This window comes from Ahaetulla prasina, chromosome 3 (genome assembly GCF_028640845.1).
Source record: "Ahaetulla prasina isolate Xishuangbanna chromosome 3, ASM2864084v1, whole genome shotgun sequence".
NCBI lineage: Eukaryota > Metazoa > Chordata > Lepidosauria > Squamata > Colubridae > Ahaetulla > Ahaetulla prasina.
This window is the reverse complement of record NC_080541.1, coordinates 43532755-43560716: the sequence shown is the minus strand read 5'-3', so window position 1 is coordinate 43560716 and position 27962 is coordinate 43532755. Positions and strand designations below refer to the sequence as shown.

The 27962-nt window shown below is 38.1% G+C and overlaps 1 protein-coding gene across 3 annotated transcripts in view; it reads left to right on the top strand.

The window, feature by feature from the left end:
- SULF1 (sulfatase 1) overlaps nucleotides 1-27962 on the top strand; it is a 108400-nt gene that overhangs the window by 55409 nt on the left and 25029 nt on the right. For all 3 annotated transcript variants that reach the window (XM_058177241.1, XM_058177240.1, XM_058177239.1), the window contains exons 5-11: nucleotides 3156-3395; nucleotides 12287-12438; nucleotides 13936-14105; nucleotides 21926-22076; nucleotides 25885-26060; nucleotides 26632-26760; nucleotides 27027-27083. In XM_058177241.1, coding sequence (XP_058033224.1) covers nucleotides 3156-3395; nucleotides 12287-12438; nucleotides 13936-14105; nucleotides 21926-22076; nucleotides 25885-26060; nucleotides 26632-26760; nucleotides 27027-27083 — 1075 coding nt within the window. The remainder of the gene's footprint in view (nucleotides 1-3155; nucleotides 3396-12286; nucleotides 12439-13935; nucleotides 14106-21925; nucleotides 22077-25884; nucleotides 26061-26631; nucleotides 26761-27026; nucleotides 27084-27962) is intronic.

The following is a 27962-nucleotide window of genomic DNA, read 5'->3' as shown; positions in this document are numbered from 1 at the left end:
TTTGCAGGAGAATGACTCATAGAGCAGAATGTGACTCAGTGATCTAAAAGTAGAGTCAGTCTCATTTTGGACAATATAGATCCCAAGGTAACCTGGCATTGATAAAGTATTCCACCTGTGGGGTCAATTAGCCCTTTGTGTATCAACATTTTCTGGACAGAAAGCAAATGGTGAATAAGTAAATTATGCTTTGAGTTGAGCTTAACACTCAGTGATTTTGTTGGTTCTTCCATGAAATTTATTGGGAATGATAGAGAAGAGATTTTGCTTTCAATTTCCCAATCTGGCCTGCAGCTCAGCCTAATGTCAAACATGTCAAAACTCTGCTTATCTTTTTGAGATCAGCCAAAGTCAATCAGATGTTGCCATTAGTTCATGTCCTGCCCTCTCAAACAAGGGGACCAAGAATATGCCTTGATCTTTTTGTGTATGGCACTTTTTCAGGTACTTGGAAAGTATCATCTTTCCTTAGTCGTCTTCTGTCAAAGTTAAACTTTCCTATTTTTGCACTCTTTTTATGTCTTAATTTGGTCTCTGAATATCCATTTTGCTCATCTCTGAATATATAGCATTTGTCTGAATCATTTTAACTGTTTATTCTTCACTACATCTACAAGGAACTTAGATGTTTTCTTTTCATCCTTTTTGCTAGTTCATGACCATGGTCCTCAAGAGTTGAACCAAAGTACTTTGGTTCACAAGAACCACAAGGGCTGACATAAATGGATATAATGAACCACTACTTTCTCTCACCCCCGAACAATCTCATAGTGCTGTTATGGGGATAACAGGAGGCAGGAGAATTAGATTGGTTGGTTCGATAGATGAGATAGATAGACGAGATAGATAGATAGATAGATAGATAGATAGATAGATAGATAGATAGATAGATAGATAGATAGATGATAGATAGATTCAAAAGTACTTTGAAATCCTTGATTACAGATTACTAATTTGTGTCTCTTGAGCTGAGATCAAAAATAAAATACTAATTTATTTTGGAAAGTGGATTACATTTACTTAGGAATAGTGCAACTGGGACTTCTATGCAATTGTGTATATCAAAGGCCAATACCAAAAAGGTTCAAATTCTGAACGCAGGATTTAAATGAGAGAAATTCCTTTTAACAGTGTTGATATGTAAAGTATGGCCCTGAGGGATTGCCATTCTGTTGTGCATTTGTTTAAAAATTAACTGCATGTTTTTAATAGCACTTGGTTTATATGTAAATAGCGACTAATTACAAGGCTCCTGGGCTTAAACCTAATACTTTGCTATTACCTCAAAGCAATAACATGTGACAATATAGCTTCTATAGTATGGAATATAGTTTTCCCTGTGAAATTAAATGTTAAGAATGGAAGTTTGTAGTGCTCGAAGGCATTTTTTAAAAGTTTAAATTGTTCCTTGTATTCTTAGTTAAAAATTGATAGCACATTTATCATTACTAAACTTTAAAAAAGAATGTAGTATTTATTGAAAAGAAAACTCTTGAGTTGAACATTCCTACAGAAAATAAGCAAACAAAGATTATGAAACAGACAAAAATTATGTGCAATATCCACATTATCAACCTAAAATTTCCAACTCCAGTTGAAGATATTTATCTTCCACCCAAGGATATTATGTATGTTTGTGTGTGAGAGAGAGATTAGTTGTTGTTGTTAGTCGCAAAGTTGTGCCCAACCCCTTGTGACTCCATGAACAACGTATCTCCAGGTCTTCCTGTCCTCTACCATCCTCTGGAATCCATTTAAACTCACGCCTATTGCTTCAGTGACTCCATCCAGCCAGTTTATTCTCTGTTGTCCCATGCTTCGTTTTCCCTCAGTCGTTCCCAGCATTGGGCTCTTCTCCAGTGAGTCCTTCCTTCTCATTAGATGGCCAAAGTATTTGAGTTTCATCTTCAGGATCTTGCCTTCTAAAGAGTAGTCAGGGTTGATCTCCTCTAGGACTGACCGGTTTGATCGCCTTGCAGTCCAAGGGACTCACAGGAGTCTTCTCCAGCATCATTTTTTATTTATTTATTTATTTATTTTATTTTGTCACAACAATATATGTAGGTATCATAGTTCAAAGATCTCAATTCTTTAGCATTCATCCTTCCTTATGGTTCAACTTTCACAGCCATACATTCCAACTGGGAATACCATAGCCTTGACTATATGCACTTTTGTTGGCAGGGTGATGACTCTGCTTTTTAGTACGCTGTCTAGATTTGCCATAGCTTTATTTGCCAGAAATTTGCCAGATATTAGTATATGATATGATTAGGCAAATATCTGGACAAACACTTAGATGGTAGCCAAGTAACTCAACTCCTGTTGAGTTAGCCATAGGGATGAAAGGGGGGGAAAAAGAAGAACACTTCTTAGGTGTTATAAAAGGCTTAAACTCAGCAGGTCAAAAAAACTTGAACAACAGCTGTCTCCCACTTCTATTCAGACAGCCACATCTATATTCATTTGTGCCCATTGCTCATTCCATTTTTTGCCCAACAGATTCTTCTTTTCTTCTCTATAAATCTCAGATAATTATTTGGGGGCAAAAGCCTTCCTATTGCAAATGCACTGTTTCAGTTTAATCCCAGACAGAAATAGCTTTTCAAATTTCTTGATCTTTCTGGAATCTAAAAATGTTTTGCGTTATGAGATGTATCTTACTATGAGAAAAAAAAACTTAAATGTACAATGTACAGGCCTCTGGTGTACAGGCCTCTGGTGGCTCAGCAGACTAAGTCTGTCTGTTATTAACACAGCTGCTTGCAATTACTGCAAGTTCAAGTCCCACCAGGCCCAAGGTTGACTCAGCCTTCCATCCTTTATAAGGTAGGTAAAATGAGGACCCAGATTGTTGGGGGCAATAAAGTGTATAATTAACAAATGGATGAAGACTATTGCTTAACACAGTGTCAGACACCTTGAGTCTTCGGAGAAGGGCGGGATATAAATTTAAAAAAAAATCGAATAATTAAATCACATTCACTGTAAACAATAGTGTATATACAAGAGACACTTTAATAAATGGAAATTTCTTGGGATAAATTAAAACGTAACACTGAAAATTGTGTTTAACAATATCAGGGATCAAGATCATATAAACTTTGAATGTGTGCCGTATGTGAGTTAATTATGTGTTTGCTTTTGATGTTTAGGGTCCTTGCAAGTGATGAATAAAACCAGGAAGATAATGGAGAATGGAGGTGCCAGTTTTGTTAATGCATTTGTAACCACGCCAATGTGCTGTCCATCTCGGTCCTCGATGTTGACAGGAAAATATGTTCACAATCACAATGTTTATACTAACAATGAGAACTGCTCTTCTCCATCCTGGCAAGCAACACATGAGCCCCGCACCTTTGCTGTGTATCTCAACAATACTGGATATAGAACTGGTAAGGGATTAGTTTTCACACTCCTTTTTCATTTTGATTTTAAAAAGTTGCTTGTTTTCAAACTGTTAATGCGGTTAATAACAGAATTATTTTTGGAACATTGATGCAGCAATTTTGCAAAGCTTAATGGTACTGTGTCTTGTCGATTTGTGGGTAGGAAATTAGCAGAAAACTGTATAAAAAAGCAGATACTAAACTTATTAAAGTGTAGAAGCTTTGGTAGATAGAGGGAAGTTGTGGTAGCAGAGTTTAGAGCAAGGGTGTCAAACTTGCAGCCCATGGGCCTCATGCGTCACACACAGGCCATGCCCACTCCAGCTCTGTAAATAGAAAAAACATTGCAAAACGTCACGTGACGGCAACATGGCATGGCGAGTGTTGTGTCTCGGCCGCCCCCCTCTCCGCAGCCGGGCCCCTCTCATCTCCTGTTATCTCAGCCAGAGACGGATAATGAAGACGAACGGCCTGGCATGCCTCCAGCCCCCAGTCCTGGCACCATGCCCGGACAGACCGAGCAAGACGAATGGCCTGGCATGCCTTCAGCCCCCAGTCCTGGCACCATGCCCGGACAAACTGAGCAAATAAAACCCTCCCCCACAACATGTGAACATGAGGAACATGAAGCCAGTCACGAGCTGGAATTGCCGGCAGCTGGAGGTGGATGGATCCACGCTTCCGGAGAATGGAGAGGCGACGTCAGCAAAAGGAAGGGAGGGGCTGGCCTGGATAAGTGCTGAGTCATGGAGCCACACCCCATGGCCTATATAAAGGATCTGCTTTCTGGCATTCTTTGAGTCAGGCAAAGTCTAATTTGGATTGCTGAAGTCACATCTTGGACTCCTGCCTGCCCTGAGAACTCTGACAGAACTTTGGCAAAGCTGCAGGGCTTTGTGGCCACGCTTGATACAGACTTCCCCGACCCGGCCATCAGAGGAGAAGTGGGACACGACAGCGAGTTTGACACCCATGGTTTAGAGCAGGGGTCTCCAACCTTGGCAACTTTAAGCCTGGAGGACTTCAATTCCCAGAATTCCCCAGCCAGCAAAGCTGGCTGGGGAATTCTGGGTGTTGAAGTCCACCAGGCTAAAAGTTTCCAAAGTTGGAGACCCCTGGTTTAGACAGTCAACCTGGACCCATATTAATTTGAAGGTCTTCAAGTAAAAATACAGGTTTTTCTCAATAAGGAGCCTGCCTTTTAATACTTGTATTCCAAATCATAGAACCAATTATGTGTCCTTTGCATTGTCCTAAAATTTAAATTGAAACAAATATAATCTTGTTATGAAGGAAGTGGAGAAGAGAATCTAATGGACTGCCAGCATTTATCTGGGATTGTCAGCCAAATGAGGCTGTTCCTGGCTGGCACATATAGGGTGCTAACTCTGGTATTAAAAAAGTTGGATCCTGATTCTGGTTGAATATTAACATAACATAACATAATAACAGAGTTGGAAGTGACCTTGGAGGTCTTCTAGTCCAGGGGTCTCCAACCTTGGTCCCTTTAAGACTTGTGGACTTCAACTCCCAGAGCCCCTCAGCCAGCAATGCTGGCTGAGGAACTCTGGGAGTTGAAGTCCACAAATCTTAAAGGGACCAAGGTTGGAGACCCCTGTTCTAGTCCAACCCCCTGCCCAGGCAGGAAATTAAACCCTAAACCAAGGTAGCAATTAAAAGCAGCTGAGCAGTAGAGATCTGTGTCACTCTGAAAGGGGAAAGGGTGTCAACTTAATTAAGGTTGCTGACTCTTTGTATAGAAAACATTCTCCAAGGCTTCCTCCTTTATTGGAAGCAACTCCTGCTTTCCTAATCTGAATTTCTTTGGCTTCAAGTTCCTAGTTCCTCCTAATTTTTTGCCCTGTGGATTGATATCCAGTTTTCAGTTGTGAAGGAATGTAGCTTTGACTCAAAGACAGGGGAGGAGATTTCTAGGCTGTTACAGAAAAGATATCTGAATCTTGGGAAAATAAGAAGTGTAGAAATAAATTCAAAACAACTCTGCCTTGACTGTATTAGATACAAGCTGAAGTAAAAAGGGGCTTTTGGCAGGCTTTCAAGATCTGTTCCAATACCTTAACTGCATTAAAGTAAATTTCGTGTGATTTCCATTTCCTGACCTCGATGGGCTGACATCAGCTCTTGGACTCCATTGGCTCTGGACTTCTTTCTAAATAATTCAGATTTTATCTCCCCCAGTTACTTCTGCAGAGAGACTCTAGTCCATAGGCAAGATTCTGTCAATGAGCCTCCCATTGTGTGTAAGGCTCAGTTTGATTTACAACCATCAGCTTGTGTGTTATCTCTGTTTATGCATTGAACTGATTTATGGCTAAAATAATTGAAGTACTTAAAACCTACTTGCTAATTTACTCCCACCTGCTCTCAGCTCTACCTTGAACAGTCCTTAAAGGCCCCCTTCCTTTCAGCTTTCTCTGCTGAAATAGAGTATGTTCAGTTGAGAGCCCAGCTGTTCCAGCTAATTGCTCTGATTGATGCTTTGCCATGGCAGCTGAACCTCTTGACGGCTTCAATCCCTCCATGATACAAATGTTCAGTAGCCATACTTGAAAAGTTTGAAGGTTCTCACAACTAGTTTCCAACATTTGCAACACCCTGAAGATTATCTAACAAAGTAGACAGAAAATAGTAGGAGCAGTGGCCAAATGTGCAATTCTATTGCCTTATACTTGAACACCCCATTAAATCTGCCAATCACCAGATCAGAACACTGCAACAAGGACACCACCTAGTGGCAGAACCTTTAAATAACTTCCTGCTTTTGGCAAGACTTGGAGCAGAAGGAACGGATCCATTCCATAAAGACCTGGAGACCAAATTTTTGATGACTTGGCCTGCATTAAGCAGCCATCCACAGTGTAGTACTCTATCAATATTTATTTATTTAGCATATTTATAAGGTGATCAGACTCCAGATGACTCCATATGGTATACAAGAATAAAAACAGGAAACAAAACAAGGAAATCTGTAAAAGGCAATAATTAAATGAGAAGGAAAACGACATAGTTTTCTATCCCAGAGGTCTCAAGCCTGCAGCTCATGGGCCATGTGCAGCCCTTAGTGGTTACCTCTCAGGAGCTGCTGTTTTAGCTTGTCTCCTGTACATATTTGGCCATGCCAAGCAGTAACTTCTCAGTAGGGTGACTGTACACTCTTAATTTACAATATGTCCTAGATTTTCAAATCTTGGGCAAAATGAACCCAACTTTCTTTTTCCTTGCAGAATAAGTTGCTCTCCCATAGTGCCAGCTTGTACAGTGCTAAGAGCATTTAGTGCACTAAGTGGCTTGCATGACACTGTAGCAGAGGTGTGTTTCAACAGGTTCTGACCAGTTCTGGAGAACTAGTAGAGGAAATTTTGAGTATTTTACCAGTAGTAAAAATTCTGACTGGCCCCACCCCATCTATTCTTTGCCTCCCAAGTCACAGCTTATTAGGAGGAAATGGGGATTTTGCAGTAACCTTCCCCTGGATTGGGGTGGGAATGGAGATTTTACAGTATCGTTCCCCTGCCACACTACCAAGCCACGCCCACCAAGCCACACCCACAGAACCGGTAGTAAAAAAATTATGAAACCCACCATTGCACCATAAGGGAAAAGCCAATTCTGCAGAAACTGGTGCTACCAGGGCAGAAGGAAAACAAGAGAGGAGAAAGTAGTGCTTTGGGGAGAAGGTGGGAGCTCTCCAGGAGCCTCACCGAGGGAAGTAATAGCAGGAAACAGTGTCAGTTTATGTGCCCCTGCTTCATCTGAGCCAATAGTTTGCCTGCTAATGGCATAAAGAATCAAATTGCCAGGGGGGTGCTGCTGGTATAGAAAGGAAGGGAAATGGGAAACTCAGGAATAATAAATGCTTTTTTAAAAAATCATATAGTTTTGCTTGATTTTATTATTTTAGTGCCCCATCACTCTCAAATCTGTCTGGTTTGGCTGATAGGTTATATAGTCAGTGGACAAATGGAAATGTGGGTTCCTATTACAACATAAACATGTTACCCAAGAGGTTTTAAATCAAAAAATAAGTTTCAATTCATTTTAATATTACTTGCATTTTTTGCAGACAGCCCACCAGTTAGCACGTTGAAATTAATGTGACCTGACCTATTCATTTGAGTTTGAGACCCCTATTCTATCACAGTCACATTCTCAAAGAGCTAACTACCCATCCTAAGGCAAAATGTGGGGAAAGACTCAGATTTTAAGGATTCATATAAGGGGAGCAAAGTGACAGTTATTTGATCATCTGGGAGTACATTTTCAGAGCTAAGCACAATGGCAGAGAAGGTCCATTCCATGAGTCCATCCAATGACATTGTTTTATAAAAAGGACCTGGAGATTGTCAGCTCTGCCTGACCACACAGGAGAAACCATGGGGAACAGACAGTCCCTCAAATACAGTACTTGGCCTTATGCCATGTAGGGCTTTAGTGGTGATAATCAGCACTTTGAACTTGAACTAAAATAAAACTGGTAGCCAGTGCAGCTCACAAAGCATCCTGAGGCATGTCCATCATTGCTCTGCTGCAGCACTCTGGACCAGCCGAAAGATCTTAACAGTCTCCAAGGCAGTCTTATTTATAGCCCATTACTGCAAAAATCTACACGTGAAGTGACCAAGGCCTGAATGACCATAAGGAGAGTCTCCTGGTTCAGGAAAAGGTGCAACTGTCAGACAAGATAGATCAGTGCAGAGACTGTCCTAAACCATAGCTTCCATCTGTCCTTTGAGTAACAACTAAGACACCAGGAAACCCAAATTGCATGCTTAGACCCAAATGAAGAACTGCAATCCTATTCAGAACTAAAGGAAAAAAGTCTCCAGATGCAGATGACTCCAACACCCATCAGTAGGATTTCATCAAGGATCCCAACAGCTTTTAGGCCACTGGAATAAGACCTTGTCAGCATCACTTGGTTAGCTAGTGGTGAGCTGAACTCCAAAGAGAAGGAGGCTGTAATGGACAGTGGCAGGAATATTCCTTCACGGAGAGTAACATTGCCAGAACCATTTTCTGCCATACAAATGCTTTTCCCATAGACAGAAAATGCATGTCAGGCCACTCTCACTTTGGCAGAAGGATACCATGCTATGCAGAAGTATCTAGAATAGCCTTTGATAGAAAACTTACTTTTGTACTCTGTATAGCTATTTTGAAAATACATAATAGCTTTCAGGTTTTTCAATATCCTTTCTGTCTTTAATCATCTAAGGCATGATATTTTGTGGGATTTCATGGAAGAATTTGATACTATTAATTTGGCTGACATTCTAATTTATTTTCTCTCCCTTGAGATATACGCATGCCATGTTGAGGCAGTTTACAATGGGTTCAGGAGCATTATCTATAAATCAAATTAAAAAACTTAAATTGAAGTAGCCACTATTGACTTTCTATGCCTTCACATTTCACTAGAAAGACTTCAGATGGATCTAATAAAGATGGAAACCTTTCTGGTTTGGCAACTCCTCAGGGATTAAAATTGTTCAAAGGCATTCTCTTACAAACTCCAAAAATTTCGAGACTTTGCGTCAATTGCCTCTACTCCATTCTGGAGAATAGTATTACATTATTTGGGATAAGGAGTTTTTGCCCATTAAGATGGCCTTTGGAACCAGGCTTTTGAGACTTGTTTGGAAGGGCTCAACATTCTGTGGAGTTAAGGACAAGCCACAATGGCTTGGAATATCTCCAGATAGCTTGTAAGCTAAACCAGAGGCTGTAATGGGGATTACTATTCTTTTTTTCCATACAACTTCAAAGTAACTTCCATCTCAACAAAAGATGTATGTCTTGTTTCAGAAGTCCAAATATTTGTTCATAGGTTTAGGCCCACCATAGTCAAGAAATTCTCAGCAGGTTACAATTATTACAATAAAGTATCCACATACAGTTCCAGTTATATAGCAATAAGCAGTTACCCAGTTTAAACTACAGATAAAATTATAAAGCAACCAACTAAAAAGCAGTAAAAATAGATAGCACATGACATTAAAGGTTCTTCAGAACCTTCCATCTTGAGAATTTTTGATGGACATGCATTGGGTCTAAGATTCATATTACCATTCCACCAACCAACCAGAGAAGTCTGGAAATCTATTGTTACCTTGATGCATTTTTTCTATCAGCCTTATCAGGTTTGTGACTACAACTGCCATTAGTCATCTCCATCAGATGACTAGAGACTCTAGAAAGAGTGCAGAGAAAAGCAACAAAGATGATTAGGGGACTGGAGGCTAAAACATATGAAGAATGGTTGCAGGAACTCAGTATGTCTAATTTAATGAAAAGAAGGACTAGGGGAGACATGATAGCAGTGTTCCAATATCTCAGGTGTTGCCACAAAGAAGAGGGAGTCAAACTATTCTCCAAAGCACTTGAGGGGGTAGAACAAGAAGCAATGGGTGGAAACTAATCAAGGAGAGAAGCAACTTAGAACTAAGGAGAAATTTCCTGACAGTTAGAACAATTAATCAGTGGAACAACTTGCCTGCAGAAATTGTGAATGCTCCAAAGCTAGAAATTTTTAAGAAAATGTTGGATAACTATTTGTCTAAAATGGTGTAGGGTCTCCTGCCTGGGCAGGGGGTTGGACTAGAAGGCCTCCAAGGTCACTTCCAACTCTGTTGTTGTTGTTGTTGTTATTGTTGTTATCACCAATTATAGACATGTTCTTATCTATCCTTGATTGTTTACCACATTAATTTAAATACTGGAGACTTTTACTTTCACACATACACGTCTTTTGATGTTCTGATTTTCAGATATTCATAAGGCACTTCAGTTCATTGGACAAGGCAGATCCAGAAAAACATTTTTCTTAGTTAATTCACCAATGCCTGAATTTTAGCAAGCCTTGGTTTGAAGATATTGTGTTACCTCTGGAAAAAAAAGAGAGACTTAAAAATGTTTGGAGTATTGTCATTAAAATGGTGTTAGTCAATAGGGTGCCCTCTAGCATCTGCCAGATCAGCATAATCTTTCAACAGGTAATACACATTGAAGTTTCAGGTATCAGGTGAGCATGAGACGAGGTTGACGATAGATGAATAGAATTTAAGGGGAAATTGGTCACATTCTCAGATTCAGAGAATGTGTCTACAAAAACCGGAATGATACTGGGAGTTTATTGACTGCTTGAATCATAGCATGAAAACAACTATGATATGTTAGCATCCTAAGGGAGAAAAAAGATGAAAATGGTGAAAAGTTTAAAACCAGTTGCAGTTAAGGGAGTAATCTGCTCACCATTTCCTCTGTGTACTATGTTCTGTGTACTGACTGTGTACTGTGTACTGATTGTTTTTCTATCTCATTAGAATTTACAAATTAAAATTCTTCCTGTGGGCATCATTAGTTACAATAATGAAAAGATGGGCAGTGATATTGCTTTTTAATAAGACTTTATTAATTCAGCTGTATTTGTATGCTTATTAATTATACCTAAATAAATTAATTCCTAATTTTCTTTTCCTCTATTTTTAAATATATTCATTGGCCAGGGGCATTTTAAATAGTGCAAATATGTGAGCAGCCAGCTGGAGTATTTTTCTTGGTTTTGTATGAAGATTATGAGGATTAAAAGTCAACAAATTTGTAGCACATTTAACTGGGGAAAGCTAGTTTATATTATAAATCACTGATTAATTGATATTACATTTTTATTGCAACTATTGCCATTATATACAGTGACTAAGATAGTTTCAAATCTATTTCAATTATTCAGCTTCTAATGTTTTTTTCAAAACATCTTTCTAATTCTTATTTTTGACAGTACAATATAGTACTGTCCTGAAATTTATTAGTTTTGTTTTATTTCTATATCAGCCTATCTCAACAAAGGAGTCTGAGTGGCATACATCATGAAACTTAAAAACAATACAAAATAAATATATATGGGACCAAATAAAATTGTTACTATGGTCATTAATATAGACAGAAAATGGGTCCCTTAGCACCCAACCAAGTCTTCACAACCTTCTAAAGGCCAACAAGGCACAGGTCATTCTGATACCTGAAGGGAGAATATTCAAGAGCAGGACTCTCCAACCTTGGCAACTTTAAGACTTGTGGACTTCAACTCTGAATTCTGGGAGTTGAAGTCCACAAGTCTTAAAATTGCCAAGGTTGGAGACCCCTGTTCAAGAGGACAGGGGCTATAGTACAGGATTGATCACACTTTTTAAAAGATCTGGCAGAACCACCTCCTCTCTCAAGCATGCGTTCACCATTCCCACTCCTTGTTGCGCTGAATAGGTAGCAAGAATTATCTTCAGTGTAAGATTAGCTTTTTTTCCCCCAGAACCAAGTACTGGAGTGGGCTCATTTTGGGGAACGGGAAAGGGTTGAAGAACACACATTTGTTGATTTGCTATTTTCTGTATTTATCCATATTTGTGTATCATCTGCTTCGAAATGATGAAGAATGTTCCATCAGTTCTTGGTTTTGTAGATAGAAAACACTCCAATTGCCCTAAGATTGAGGGTTGCACCAGGGGTGAAATCTACTTACCTTCCCTACCAGTTCGGAAGTGCCTGCATGCTTGCTTCACATGTGAACATGGACTCTCTGTGCATGTACAAACCCTTCTGCACATGTACAGAGGGTAAAAAACATGTGCATGCACAGAGGGTAAAAAACGACTGGGCGGGTGGGTGAAGCCTCATGCTGTCACCGCTACCGGTTCTCCAAACCACCTGCCGCCATCGCTACCGGTTTGGCTGAACCAGTCCAAACTGATAGCATTTCACCCCTGGATTGCACACAGATCTGGGTCCTTATGTTGCCAACCCTTGCTGTAACCAATTCTTTACTGCATAAAGCACCACTGTTCACCAAGTGCCATTGAATCTGGCTTCTTTTCCTTTCACAGCTTTTTTTGGAAAATACCTCAATGAATACAATGGCAGCTATATCCCCCCTGGCTGGCGAGAGTGGGTTGGATTAATAAAAAATTCTCGTTTCTATAATTACACTGTTTGTCGCAATGGCCTTAAAGAGAAGCATGGATTTGAATATGCAAAGGTAAGGAAGAATCTCATTTATCTTAGTACTATGCACATAGGTAAAACCTATTTTTGATAGAAGAAATGATATTTTAAAATTACTTCATTGAAATAATACTCGTAATTTTTTTTTTGATACTGCATGGTCAGAATTTTTTTCACATAATGTTCATAGAAGGTCAGTTAACACTATGGATTTCTGGTTATGAAGAAGAAATAATGAAAGGTACTGAATCCTGGAAACTTGACTTTGGCAACAAACAAACATGCAGACACACACAACAAAAATTACACAGCACATTTATTTCCCATAAAAACAATTATCTTTTGGGAAAGATATAATTTGCAAAAGATTCTGGTTTCCAGTATTGTCTACGACTCTATGTTACGTATAATATTTTGGCATTTGAAGTTTGGAGAAAACTTCCTCCTCAGAAAATATCTTTTCCCCAATAAATCTTTCACCCTTGAGAAAAGTGCTGGTGTAAGTGACTTAATGGAAAAACATATTGGAAAATCAGTGAAATGTATCTTTCATACTGATTTGTATAACTTTATTAAATTTTTAAACAAATAGGATAAAAACTAACTAAAACTAATAAGTCAGCTGAGATTTTTAAAAAAAATAAAGAACAAAGTCAAAAACTCAGAGAAAAGGAAATATAAAGAAATAAATTCTGGGGTTTTTTTTACAACAGTTCTACATTTAAGTTGACCTCTTACTCTAGAGTTATGACATACTTTCTTTCATACTTTTTCACATGTATCTGCAAAGTGCTTTTGGCGTTAGGAGTTTGAAAAACCATCCTGGAATGAGGACAAAGTGTTCACAGCTGTTTGGGCTTCCCTAATAGTGTTATGTGAAAAAAATCCTGCACTTTTTTTCACTGTTGCTTTTGCAGCTGTTCATGACCCCGAGTCCATATCATCTGATTGATTAGTCTTGTCTGGAAATGGTTGAGATTGTATGTTCATGTTACCTTGGAACTCCTCTCTGGAATACATGCCAGTTATTTGATCAAAAACTCTGCAAACCTAGAGATGGCAGGTAGTTTAGTTCCCAACTTTTAAAAAAGTTCTTTCCCTTTGTGTGTCTGTGTGATTTTTTTTCATTTTATTGCATTGGCTATAGGTTAAGCTGCTTAGTTGGTATGATAGGATTTTGATATTAGTAGCTGTGCTGTTCTAAAATGAGCTGACTTCTTTAGAAATGCAAATATTCTTTTTTAATTACAATTATAGACAAGAGGCTATAGTGTCTGAGCTTGGGTGTGATTTAAATGTTTCTAAGTCTTTGTCTTCTACTTAAAAGGTGTTATCCCTCCTTACCTACACAGATAAGCCTATTGGAATGCAGCCATTCATCTGCATATATTTGATCTGGGAACTGTGCCCAGCCTCTAAAACTAGATAGGTGAAATCCTTTCAAAGCCTATTGGACTAAGTCACTATAATATGACCTTGTGATATTGGATGCAGTTGACAAACTGTCACTTATGTTGAATGTTTGTTTCAGGACTATTTTACAGATTTAATCACTAATGACAGTATCAATTATTTCAAAATGTCTAAGAGGACATATCCCCATAGACCTATAATGATGGTGATCAGCCATGCAGCTCCCCATGGCCCAGAAGACTCTGCACCACAATTCTCTGAGCTGTATGCAAACGCTTCTCAGCACATGTAAGTGAAACTTTTTACTGTGAACATGCTGGGGGTTTGCCACTTCATTGCTGACTGCTCTTTTCAGGCATGTAATGAAATGGAAAGTTGATGTCCTGCATAGCCTCAGCCAGTCACCTCCTTGCCCTGCTTCAGTTCTTTGAGGGTTCAATGAAATACTCTAGAACCGTCATGGCAAACCTACGGCATGTGTCACCCCAGTTCAGCTCCGCTGCGCATGTGCGCGTGCCTCCCACCGGCCAGCTGGTCTTTGTGTCTCTGCTGCACAACTGCAGGGGCGGGACGTGTGCGGGGGCAGGGTGCATGTGCGGGGGGGCCACACGTGCATGTGCAGGGGCTGCGCGCACATTACATTTGGGAGGTTCAGGCACGCGCATGCTTCGGGCACTCAATCCGGAAAAGGTTAGCCATCACTGCTCTAGAATATTCCATATTTATGCGGGGGTCCCTATTTTCTACTTTTTGAAAAGCATAATCTTTACTTCTTTGTTTGAGGAAAACCTTGTAAACACCTTTGGCAGTGAGAAATCCTGAGTTGTCATTTGGCTTGATGTCATTTGGCTTGATGCCTAAAGCTGTTGGAACACCCTCTTTTTCTTCCATCTTTCCTTTTTTCTTCTTTAGGTTGCCTGCATTTCTTTCAATTTTCTCTCTGAATATTTTGTCTCATTTCTGTACAATTGATTTTAAGTTTGCACTAAAGCTGGATGAAAGAGAAACAGTAAAGTCTTGGTATTGTGCAGTGGATTTTACCCTTTCATGGTGGTAGATGCAGATCACATATTTGCATGCTTTCTCTGTTAAAAATCACTGAGTAGAATCTACAAAATGGGTATGAATTAACATAACAGTGATCTTTCTTTTGATGTATTTGCTAATGTGTTTATAATGTGGTAGACACATTTGCAGCCTACAACGTATTTCAGAAAATATATTTCATAATTTCCCCAGGTTATGCTGTATGTATAAAGCTAAACCTGAGATAAATGGTTGCACAAGAAAAAAATCCAGTTTATATCACCATTTTAAAACAATAAAAATTTTAAAATGCTATATTTTTGACATCTATACTTCTTCCCATCCCGCCCACAACTCCCCTGCTCTTGCTTTGATATCTTAATAGGTGTGATAAATTCAAACCAAAATGTGTTGGAGTAGCACTATTAAATCTGGATAAAAGACACAATTCTCAAGGGTTTGTGAAGTGCTTTATTTTAAACTGTTTTAACTGAAACTTTGTAAAATTCATCATTTTTGAATATTTCAGGTGGAAAACATCTTCAAAATAGCTCTGTTTCTAGCTTGAAATACTTTCAAAATAATTAAAAGAGCTTATTTTTGTACTTGAAATTGGGACATTCCAACTCTCAAGCATTTATTTTTGTCTATTCCTAGTTTTGAGACCTCAAATGTCTAACAAATAATCAGTACATAAATATATCCCAAATATATCACACAGGTTGACTGAAGTTATAGGCAAACATAATTTTAAGATACAAAAATTTCCAAGCCTGAATAAGCTGAACAAACCATAGTCATGGAACTGAATGGTTAGAAAGAGTCACGGAGATTATCTAGTCCAATTCTCTTTTCAGTGCAGGAATCTACTGCAATAGCTATCTCTGACAGATGGCTGTCCACCCTGTTTAAACACCTCCCACAAGAGTCTACCATCTCCTGAAGCAATTTGTTCCATTGTTTAACAGCTCTTAGCATTATGAAATACTTCCTGATATCCAATCAAAATTTGCTTCCTAACTATTCCATTTTCTACATTAGAATCCTTTGGATTTTGGAAAACAGCTATCACATTTCCCCACAGACTTCTCCAAATTAAATATCCACAACTCCTCCAATTGTTTTCTCTTAAAAGATTTTCTTCCAGGTCTCTTAATCATCGTAATTGTTCTCTGGATGTGCTCCAATGTGTCAGAGTTTGTCCCACCAGCACAGAAATAAGAGCACAAATGACTTGATATTTTCACAGTACTTATGTTGATGCAACCTAGAGTTGCATTTGCTTTATTTCCATCAACGGTGTTGGCTCATGTTCAAATTGTAATCCACCAAGACACCCCATTTCTTTCAGGAATATAGCTTCCCAACAAGGTCTTCCCTACTCTACACTTACGCCTTTGATTTTTCCTTTCCAAATTAATTAAGCATTACATATTTTCTCCTGTTAAAATCCATCATGTTGCTCTCAACCTATTAATGCAGCTTGTCAATACCATCCTAAGTTCTGAAACTGTAATAATTCGCTATCTACCCTATGTATATGTCATCCATGTTATGTTTTCGAAGACCTCACTCAAATAATTAATAAATATATTAATAATACAGAGCCTGGGATTTTTGCAGTGTTACCATTCAACACCTCTGCTGTCTGTTTGACTGAGAGCCACTCCTGTAAGCACATAGGGGTTATAACTGTAATGAGTTCTGTATCCACCTCCTGGGAGCAAAATCCTGTCGCATTTTGCTTATCTCCTGTATTAAGTTTTTGTGGGAGACTGGGCCACACTCCCTTGCCAACAGATTGTTTCTATGGTCCCTCTTAGCAGGGAGTTTTTGACCACCACCACTGGAAAGGCAAACAGCTCTATTTAGACCAGAGCACTTACTTTTTAAATACTGAAAGGATGACTTTCTAACATTTTTGACTTTCTAAAAATTATGCACTATCAAAAGTATGCACTATCATTTCAGCAGCTAACGTTTCTTCCCCCACCCCAAAAATAAACAGGATAGCAGACAGGATAGCGGGATGAGGCAGGGGAGTAAGGAAGGGGAGGGAGAACTTGCCTGAAGCCTCTCAGACATGGCTGTGTTCTAAAAATTTAATTAGAAGCAGATTTCATGGAGTGGTTGAAACTAAGGCCAAGTAATAGCCCCATTTAATCATTTTTAAAGCATGTAAGCTGTACTGTTCCCATCGCCCTCTACATATGGGGGAGGGGGTGTCTGCAGCTGAGAGACTCCACTCTCTGTGGAGGCTGTCTGCACACTTGAGAGCTCTGATTGACCAGGGTTTCCAATTAAATGAAAGGTCTTCATACACAAAGGAAGCCCTCTTTTGCAGTGAGTGGCTTGTTACCTGTTGGAAATGATGGAGGGCAAAGCAGAGTTAAATTGTTTGTCTTCACCCTTGCCCGCATTTTGCATGTGGAATCTGTGCTCACTTTAAAAATGATCAAAGAAGGCTCTCAAGCATTAAACTTAGAAGCCACTTCCACTCTTCTGTATTAGGAGATTGAGAAAAGTTTTGTCTGCACTGAACACTGTATGATATTAATAGCTGAACTTGGTAACTTTGGAAACTTTTGTTAAACTCAGTATGCACTCCTGCAAATACATATGGTAATAGTTGAAGCCAAAGTGATTTGTGCTTAGCTGATTATAAAAAGTGTGAAAGCACAAATCAGAAATCACTATTTTCTCCCAACCCAGTTGTCTTGAAATTCTGGGAGTATTATGCATCTTTTATTCAGTGGTGGCTGCAGGTTGTTTTAATACTAAAAGACTAAACAGAACAAGATCTTATCTGGAAGAGTAAAAGAAGAAATGGAAGATAAACTGCCAGTTTGCATGCCTAAATTGCTAAAGGGAGGGTTTCTGCAGTTTAATATGCTGCCAGCTTATCATGGCCAGATAACAAAGGAAAAATCCAATGTCTCCCTGACTTTGGCATAGTTCATGAAAATAATGGCAAGAGCAATATAATCATTTGGTAAGAAGTATCATCGTTTGAATATTTAACTATTGAGGATTCTTCTCTTTTGGTGGTCAAATATATTTTGGCACCATTTTTTTCTGCGTAATGGTTTAAATTTAAGCTGTCTGACTTTTCTTTTTTGGTTTAGTTTGTATTAAGTCAAACTAACAAATGTATTCATATAATGTTAACAATGAGAAATAATATTAAAATGAAAGACAAAAGGATTGTAAGGCTAGAAAAAAAAATAATATAAAAAATAAATATAAAAAATGACTAAATTGTTAAAAGTTTTGTTCCTTGCTACTATGTTGGAAAAATAATATAACTTGTTCATGGCTAAGACCTTCAAAATTTTAGCCACAGTCCTTTATTTTCCACATGACTGTACATTGTAGAATTAAATGCAAGTAAGAAAGTGATAATCAAATAAAGATAATATGCATCAGAATTTTACTGAGGTCAAATAGAACTTTGAAACTGAGGCCCAAAAGGAATTTAATTTTGCAATTCAATTCCTTATTCTAAACAGTGCCCAGAGCTGGAAAAAATACCTAATAATAGGCCTGAAAATGATCTTTATCAGCAGACAGTAAAAATCTTAAAGCATACAAGAAAGTGTTTTAGAAGATGTAATAGTATATTAAGCTATTAATGCTATTAAATAATATAAAAGGAATATAAATAGAAAGATCTTTTAAAATATAAATCATCTTGGAGTTAAATTAATTTTAATAATATTAATTTTACCTCCAAGTCTGAGAACTAGATATTCTTTTGTTTGTGTGAAATTGGAGACAAATTTAAATTGAACTTCTTTGGAATTTTTATAGCAAGATAAATAAATAATTCAGAATACAGCCTAAGCATGAAAATATTTTTATTGAAACCTAATTAATTCTGGCTGATTTAATGCAATTCAGACTAACCAGATAGGATAACAGACAAATACAGATAGTCCTTGAGTTAACAATTGAGCTCAAATTTTTTGTTGCTAAGTAACAAAGTTGTTAAGTAATTTTTGCCTCATTTTACGACCTTTCTTGCCACAGTCGTTAAGTGAATCACTGAAGTTGTTAAATTATTAACACAGTTGTTAAGTGGATTCAGTGGGGATTCCTTCCCCATTGACTTTCCTTGTCAGAAGGTCGCAAAAGGTGATCACATAACTCCAGGACACTGCAACCATCTATAACGCAGGTGGGTTTCAGCAGGTTCTGAGCAGTTCTGGAGAACCGGTAGTGGAAATTTTGAGTAGTTCAGAGAACCGGTAGTAAAAATTCTGACTGGCCCCGCCCTCATCTATTCTCTGCCTCCCAAGTCCCAGCTGATCGGGAGGAAATGAGGATTTTGTAGCAACCTTCCCCTGGAGTGGGGAGGGAATGGAGCTTTTACAGTATCTTTCCCTGCCATGCTCACCAAGCCATGCCACACCCACCAAGCCACACTCACAGAACTGGTAGTAAAATTTTTTGAAATCCACCACTAGTCTGCAAGTATGAATCAGTTGCCAAATTTTGAACACCTGACCATGGAAATGCTGCACTAGTCATAAGTGTGAAAACTGGTCATAAGTCACTTTTTTCAGTACCGCTGTAACATTGAATGGTCACTAAACAAACTGTTGTAAGTTGAGGATTACCTGTACTGGCAAAATGCAGCTAGGAATATACAATAGATTTCTTATTTCTGTAAGAAATGTAATTTATAATCTGGACACTACAGAATCTTATCATTGTTCATGAACTGCCATCCATTGATTTTTTTCAGAATTTCTAAGTAGTGGGATGTTCTGAAACCGAATTGGAAGGAAAAGAAGGAAAAAAAATTATTTTATTTACATAATTTTATTATATTTTATTTTTAATCTTTGTGTCGAATGGAGGACTATAAACCACTCAGATCATCAGATGCATTGTAAATAAAGTCATAAATATATTTTCACCCCATTTTTCCCTTCAGCAATCTTATTTTAAAAAATCTATCAAATTGAAACATTCCTTGCACATTCAGAATTGTCTCATACAGTATATACTGTATATTTCCCTCACCCAAGCTTTCTGTACAAATATATTATCATGAAATAGAGAGAAATAGCTTGAAGTTAGAAATAAGTTCTGTAGAAAAGGGGGGAAATTTTCAATCCACTGATGCAGGGCTGTCAAACTTGCGGCATCATAGTGGCGTCATGTGATGTATTGGGACTTTTTTCCCCTTTGCTAAACCAGGCATGGACATGGCCAGTGCATGACGCATCCGGCCACAGGCTACGAGTTTGACAGCCCTGCACTAATGTGACTTTGGTAGCGAAATTTTTTAAAAATACAGATTGCTTTTTCCTGCTTCCACAAGTTGTCTGGATGCCCTTAGCTTGTCAGATAACAAAAATGACTGAAAGTTCAATAACATTTTAAAATTTATCTCCCAAATTGTATTTCTTCCTGTGGGAAAAAACTTCTTACAGTCTTGTAATTTCTTAAAGTAGTTTGGACAGAACATAATATGGATCTCAGTCTGAGATATTGTATTTCCCAATAAATGGCAAAGGCTTGTCAGCTATAGAAAAAGGAAAGGGCGGAATGCAGAGAGCCCTCTCGGTTTCTATTGATAATCTTCTGGCAGAGCTAATATCCCACCTAATATGTTCTGCTCATTGTGGAATTCCAACCATGTGTAAGTTGCACTGGTGAGACTGAGATTTGAAAGACATTATTTTGGCCTGAAGAGTATTAGCCTTCAATAATTCAGTTATGGATGTCTCAGAGGACATTAAAATCTTTGACTCGGGGCATTCTGTTTTCAGCAACACCCAATGAAATATTTACAGCACAAACAGTAGCATTAGTGTTATATTCTCCCATATCATAATGAGAACAGACATAACATCCTTCTTAATGATGGCTGCAGACATTGTCTTAGGGGCAACTGGGGCAGCTTGACTCTCTGTGGGCAGCATCCAAACATCAATAGACTCTTTAGTAATCAAAACGGAAGATAAACACTATTTTCTGGCTCTAACCATGGCAATTATACAGAAATCAAGATAACAGTGCTGCAGAGAGTGGCATGTATGTGCGTGCTTGGTTTTATTTTATTTGTTTATTTATGTGAGTGGCAGAAATTGTGATGCTGTGCAACCATAGGAGCTGTCTGCTGCAAAGAATGGAAAGCAGAACAAATGTTGCTTGATAACTTGGCAAACATAGATGAAAAATTATCATTATTACTAAAGAACTGTGATACAGTGTCTGTTAATGAGGAATGTCTATTAATTAAGCAATTGCTTAATTACATGACATTCTTGCACCAGGAGAAAATTTTCTTTTTGCTATTGAGTAAGGGAAATAATATTTATTCTTAATTTTCCTAAATCTCGTGACTGGTGATGTACATATAGTGCAGAAGTTTACCTATATATTAATTTCAAAAATGTTAATTTTCAGAAATTAGTCAGTGAAAAAAAACGTGCTGTGGTACAGCCAGCAAGCCTGAAAGTTGAAAGCATGCTGCCTGGGCAGTTCTTATAGTTTAAGTCCATACCTTTTAAAGTGGCAAGTTTGAAAAACACTACTCTATGGCTTGCGAGCAAGAGATTAGTTTAGACCTCGGGAGTCACACAGAACAACACTCATATCCTTGAGAAAGGTGTTTCTTAGGAGCATATTGCCTTTATTATTTAAAACATCAATTAATGTCTATGGAGATTCTCAGTCAACCAGGTCATAGTTGTCCCAAAGGTGCTTTTTCAAGAGGCAACTGAACTTTCTAGTTTTTCTTTGAAGATGTTTTGCATCTCATCCAAGAAGCTTCAAGAAGCTCTGGAGCTGAAGAAGCTTCTTGGATGAGAAGCAAAACATCGGCCTCAGAAAAGACCAGGTGATTTTATAATATTGGGATTATAAATAATACGCTGGAAGTCAGATCTCAGAATTGTATGAAATAAACTACCTACTTAATTGTGATTGCTTACTCTCAACTGGTAATTTATAAGAATGTATTTCATAAACTTGCATTTTTTCTGAAAGTTATTTTGATGTGCAGTAGATAATAGCAAAAGGGGCAGATTTTGCATCTGGAGCTTAATCTATATTATCTTCCCCTGCAGAACTCCTAGTTACAACTATGCACCCAATATGGATAAGCACTGGATCATGCAGTATACAGGGCCTATGCTTCCCATCCATATGGAATTTACAAATATCTTGCAACGCAAAAGGCTTCAAACTCTGCTGTCAGTTGATGATTCCATGGAAAGGGTAAGCAAATAAAAATGCTTAAAGCCATTCTGTAGTACTACATTCTGCTCTGTTCTAAATATTGAACAATATCAATATCTGAATATTGTTGTGGTAGGAAATCCTTGTCAGAGAATTCTACTCACCAATACATTCCATTTTTATATGAATACCCCAATTTTTATTCCATTCATTCTTTCAACAGTACCGATTAAAAGGCAAATCAAGTACATGAAAAAGGGTAAGATTTCATCTGGTAAAATAGACAGCATATTGTGTAGTGAAGCATTGTAGTGTACAATGTAAACCTATGATCATAACTGAGCCCAAAATTTCTGTTGCTAAGCTAAGCGAAGCAATTGTTAAGTGAGTTGTGCCTCAATTTTTGTCAGAGTGGTTAACTAAATCACTACAGTTGTTATGTGAATCATGCGGTTGTTAAAGCAAATCTGGCTTTCCCCATTGACTTTGTTTGTCAAAAACCAGCTGGAAAAGTTGCAAAAAAGGTGATCACAGAACCCTAGGACAGTGCAACTGTCATAAATCCATGCCAGTTATCAAGAACCCAAACTTTGATCACGTAACCATGGTGATGCTGCGATGGCCATAAATGGGGAAAACGATCATAAGTTACTTTTCAGCACTGTTGTAACTTCAAATGGTCACTAAACGAATAGTTGTAAGATGTAAGAACTACCTGTATAAGTCCCTCCGTGTTCTGTATTGAAAACATTCTATAATAGAAGCTTCCTTGGGTTGTTTGAAATAGTCATTGAAAATAGGTTGATAGATTCATTTTAGCTGATGAAAAAGAAAAGACAGAAAAGTTAAACAAATTGTATTTGAACAGATTTAAGGAGACTTCCTGTGTCAGTGTTAGTCTCTAAAGTTTAATTTTACAGTCATAGTTGCTTGTTTTGCAGTCAAATAGATTCATATGACCTGGAGGATATCAGAATTGCAGAGACCTACAGGAGCTTCCCAGGGTGCACATAAAATGGAAAACATGGTTTGTTTTGATCCTGAAACAAACAGCCACATTTGAAAGAATCAAATAGAATAAAATTCAAAAGATTCAGTCTTTCATCATATCAAACTTAAAATAAGTTGTATGCTCTGGGATTCCAAGAGAAAAATGAGAACTTGGAATCAGATCCTTACTGCTTTCTCAGCGTTCCATCCAAGGTCCGTAAAATGAGGACTCAAGATTGTTACAGGCAATATGCTGACTGCTTAGAGATGCTGTAAAGCACTGTGAAACTATATATTACAGTAAGTTTAAGTGCTGTTGCAGCTGCCCTGCTTTATGGCCCAGGACCACAAAAGTAGGTGATGGCTGGCCAATGAACTCGCATGAAGGTTGGGAAAAGTGGCGATGAAAAACATTTAAAAATATCATAAGTAAAGCATTTTTGCCCAACCATTAACTTAGAAAAACCCTTAAGGTGTTCAGGAAAGACCACAAAAGTCTTCAATTAAACACATCTCTGTGCTCAGCAACACAGTACAAACCAAAGAGAGGAAGCTAGAAAGATTCATTGATATTCAACAGTTAACAGCCAGCCCACAAGTACAAAGCCAACCAGCCAAGCTATAAGTAACCAGATGCAGACATAGACAAAATGTTAATTTCTTATGGGTGCTACTATTCCTATCAGATTTGTTATCTTTCCAGATAATTTTTAAAGTAAGTACTGTTTTCTACTTAAAGTGCTTAATTATAATTCTCTCAGAAAAAATACAGAATATTGGTTGAGACCAGAATGTTTTCTGAAAACTGATTAAGCAATAGTGGGGACAATTATGTGCTCATGTGTTTATTTGCATTTGATTGTATATTCACAAGCATATATCACTCACAACCACAGCTGAATCAGCAAAAGTTAAACAGAAGAAAAATCAGAAGTTCATCAAACAATTCCAAATGTCAGTAGGTGTATTTTTGAATATACTTTGGAAACTCGGCTTCTACAAGTCATAGCAGCTTACACAGTCTGCCCACTTCCAAATAGGCCCAACAAATCATTCAAAGCAAATTAATCTCAGCAACGTTACTTCACAAGGCCTCATTCTCACAAGCACACTTATTTTGTATTTACCTGCCAACTATCCATATCATGAACTTAAGTTTCACCATAACAGAATTAATTTTAAAAACAGCAACAGTTTACTTACCAAATAGACAGGCAATGGCATGAAGACATTGTGTTAGCTGTCTTTTTCGTCTGACTGGGCTGTGGCTGCTGCTGTTGAAAGAATCATGTCTATGTCTTTAAGGCAATAAATAAGTGTGTGTGGTCTCAGAGCCAGTGCATTTTATCTTGCAAGATAATTAGCAACCAAAGTCCCACTGAATGCTCACAATAAGGGTGGGAAGAATATTGTCAGTCCCTCAAAGTAGTTCAGTCTAGGAAACCAATGCCTCATAGATCAGTACTATTTATATTGTAAAGCTACAATAATAGAATCTTACAAGTCTGAAGGTATTCTCCCATCCTTCCCTTTATCTTCATGTGAGCTAGGGAAGAACTTGTTTAAAACTTTTATTCACATTAAATACTTGGCTTGGCATCAGGCTCTTTTTCTCTGTTTCCTTGGTAGCAGCTCTTTCCGCCCTCTACATCTAGTGCTAGACACAGGTGAATTGGTTGGTATCTGAAGAACAGCTTTCATAAGCCACCAATAACCATATATGAATAGGGAATGATAATCAGGTGGCCAGTGGTTTGTTAATGGGAGCTGTTTTCTGTTTGTGAAGGGTGAAGAGCCTATTTGGTCCTGGGCTTTGTCTTGGCTTCTTCCATTATAATGCTAGCTGACGTACCACAAGAAGAGTGTACTATTAAGTCAGGCATCTATATAGTTGTTTTCTCCCCACCCTGACCAGCAAATTCTGCCTTGGTCCTTCTCTTCTTTCTGATTAGCATCTCTCTCTTTGGCTATTCCTCTGCCTCTTCCCATCATGACTTTGGAGAGTAGAATTTAATAGGGCAGATAAACTGGATCTAGTTATCTAGCCTTAAACTGGAGGGGTACTGTAAAGGAAAGGTGAAAGAAAAATAAAGCAAAAAGAAAAAATTTCAGGTAACCTGTAAGTTGTTTCTTTATGTGTGCAAGATAACCGAAAAGCAGGGTTAAGGGGAGGGAGGCTCAATCTCCACATCTAATGCTTACTACACTACATTGTAACGAAGCATAAAGTCATTAAAAAGCAACAACCTACTAAAGTAGGATGGGACCAGGAAGATGGGGTTGCCTTGAAGGCAGACAGCTATAGCAGCCCTGTTGCAGGTGGTCAGTTGCAGCAATTCCCCTTTCTCTGGGCCTACGAAATGAATGGCCACTTTTACATTAGTGGCCTACAATGTTTCAGATCAGTCAAGCCAAAATCCCGCTGTTGAATTGGTAGGCTAGGAATTAAAAAGAAAAAATAAATACTCGGTACCGAAGTCCAATTGTCACTCTTATAATGGTTCAAAGCCTCAATTGTTTCAACCTTGAAATAGACTAGTTCTCTTCCAAAATCATGACAAACTACTGGGCTTTGTTCCAATCTGGGAACCACTGATGAAATGCATGCATTTTGTTCGAAGCTTCAAGCTCTAAAATGTGCATTTCAATATTGCTTTATATCTGATGGAATTTGTATAATCTCTTCTAGAAGCATATGGTAAATGTTTCATGATTGCTGGATTTTAATTGGTTTTAGTGACATAGCCCTAACAGAATTGTTTAAATGTAAATTTTGTAAATACTGCTTTGTGTGTATTTATAATGATTGATTTAGCATTGGTTTGCATTGATCTTTTTTCCATTTATTGCATTTCAGTTATATCATATGCTAGTGGAAACTGGAGAACTGGAGAATACTTACATTATTTACACTGCTGATCATGGTTACCATATTGGACAGTTTGGACTGGTCAAGGGAAAGTCAATGCCATATGATTTTGATATTCGTGTTCCTTTCTTTATTCGTGGTCCAAGTATAGAGCCGGGATCAGTGTACGTTCTCCTATGTCTGCAGCACAGCTGTTGTACCTAATGTAAAATATTTGTAAGCACATTTGATTGTCATTCTTGTGGATGATTTATTTCATCAAGATTATTGCAAAGCATGAACAAAGAAGAGCATCTTTTTGTTACTTTGTAAATATTATTCTTTCCCAACTTTGCTAGAAATATAATGGCATATTCCTTTTTTATTATTATAGTCTTGGACAGTTATTTTGTAGCTTGCTGCTAAGACTGTAATGGGGTCATGTGAGGATATATTTCACTTACTGTGGCTTTACAGTGTATATAAATATTTAGCCACAAGTCTGCTGGCTCAAATAGCATGGCTGCTTTATCTCATTGCATAACTTAGTACATCATGAAATTAGTGTGCCTCGTCCTAATTCACTGTCCGGTAAGGGAAACTTGGAAGAAACTTGAAACTGCCATTGCATACAATGTTGTCTTAAGGTGCTGTACTTGTATAAAATGACACTCAGATTCTTTTAATTCTACAAAGATTTAAGATGTTTCTTTTAATGTGCATAATACAGCTCTGACCTTTTCTGTTCATTTGCAGAGTATCTCACATGGTGCTGAATATTGACCTTGCTCCAACAGTTTTGGATATTGCAGGACTCGATACACCTCCAGATATGGATGGCAAATCTATTCTTAAACTTCTGGACCTTGAAAAATCAGGAAACAGGTGAGCTGAAGCACTTTCTTGAAGCTTATTTGGCAGCAAATGCCCGAGTTAGATTGTGAAGCAGATGGAAAATGAAACATGCCTAAACAAGTACAAGTGACCCTTGCTTTCCCAGCACATAAAACATTTTTAAAGATCGTATTTATAAAATTGTGGAAGTTGTGAGAGTTGTTGAGTTGCATGGAGTAAAAATAAATTCAGCTTTAATTGCATAACCAAACATAGCCATGAATGCCAACAGTAAATTATTGTTATTTTGATTTTAGGTTTCGAACAAACAAGAAAACCAAAGTTTGGCGTGATACATTCCTGGTGGAAAGAGGGTAATTATTGAAGTTGAGCTTGTTCTAGGAAAATTGCCTGGTGGGCAATGCTCTTAATTTTGTATGCAGGGGCATCCTTTGTTCAACCTGGTTTTGCTTAACAGTGCAGGTTTGCTTATTAACAGTGCAGGTTGTGAAGCTGATTCCTTGCCATGCCAGGTTGACCCGAATTGTAAAAGAGAATCACCTTGGATGCTTTAGAGTAGGGGTCTCCAGCCTTGGCAACTTTAAGACTTGTGGACTTCAACTCCCAGCAAAGCTGGCTGAGGAACTCTGGGAGTTGAAGTCCACAAATCTTAAAGTTGCCAAGGCTGGAGACCCCTGCTTTAGAGAATGGGAAGAAGGCAAAACAGAAACAATATTTGGGTTTTTTCCTCCCAGATCTCACTGGGTGTGAGCTGCTTTCCATCTCCTCAGTTTTAGTAATACAAACTTTTTCCAATGGCACCCTTTTAGGAATTGAGGAAAGGAACAAAATAACAAAACCCAACATTTTAATAAGAATGAAATTGGTTTGGTTTTAGGCCTGCACTGTCCCTCACAAACCAGCATGCTTAGAGAAGAGAATCTGTTCTTTTCTCTCCCTCCCTCCCCCTCTCTCTCTCTCTCTCTCTCTCTTTTAGTCATTTGACAAAAGACACTACTGGTTTGTCTCTTTTCATCCTTGCCCCAGTCAGATATTATCACAACTGAAGTATATAAGAAGGAGCCTGCCAAAGTATATGAGCTGAGGAAGGAATCCTTCCAACTCTTTGACAGCTTCCATGTTAAAAACTTGTGGTGAACAAGCCTAGGGAGATCACCCAGTGCAGTACTAAAGGCGAGGCCAGATGCCAACTCTGCCCTGTTTTTCACTCTTTGCCAAGAAATGATAGAAAG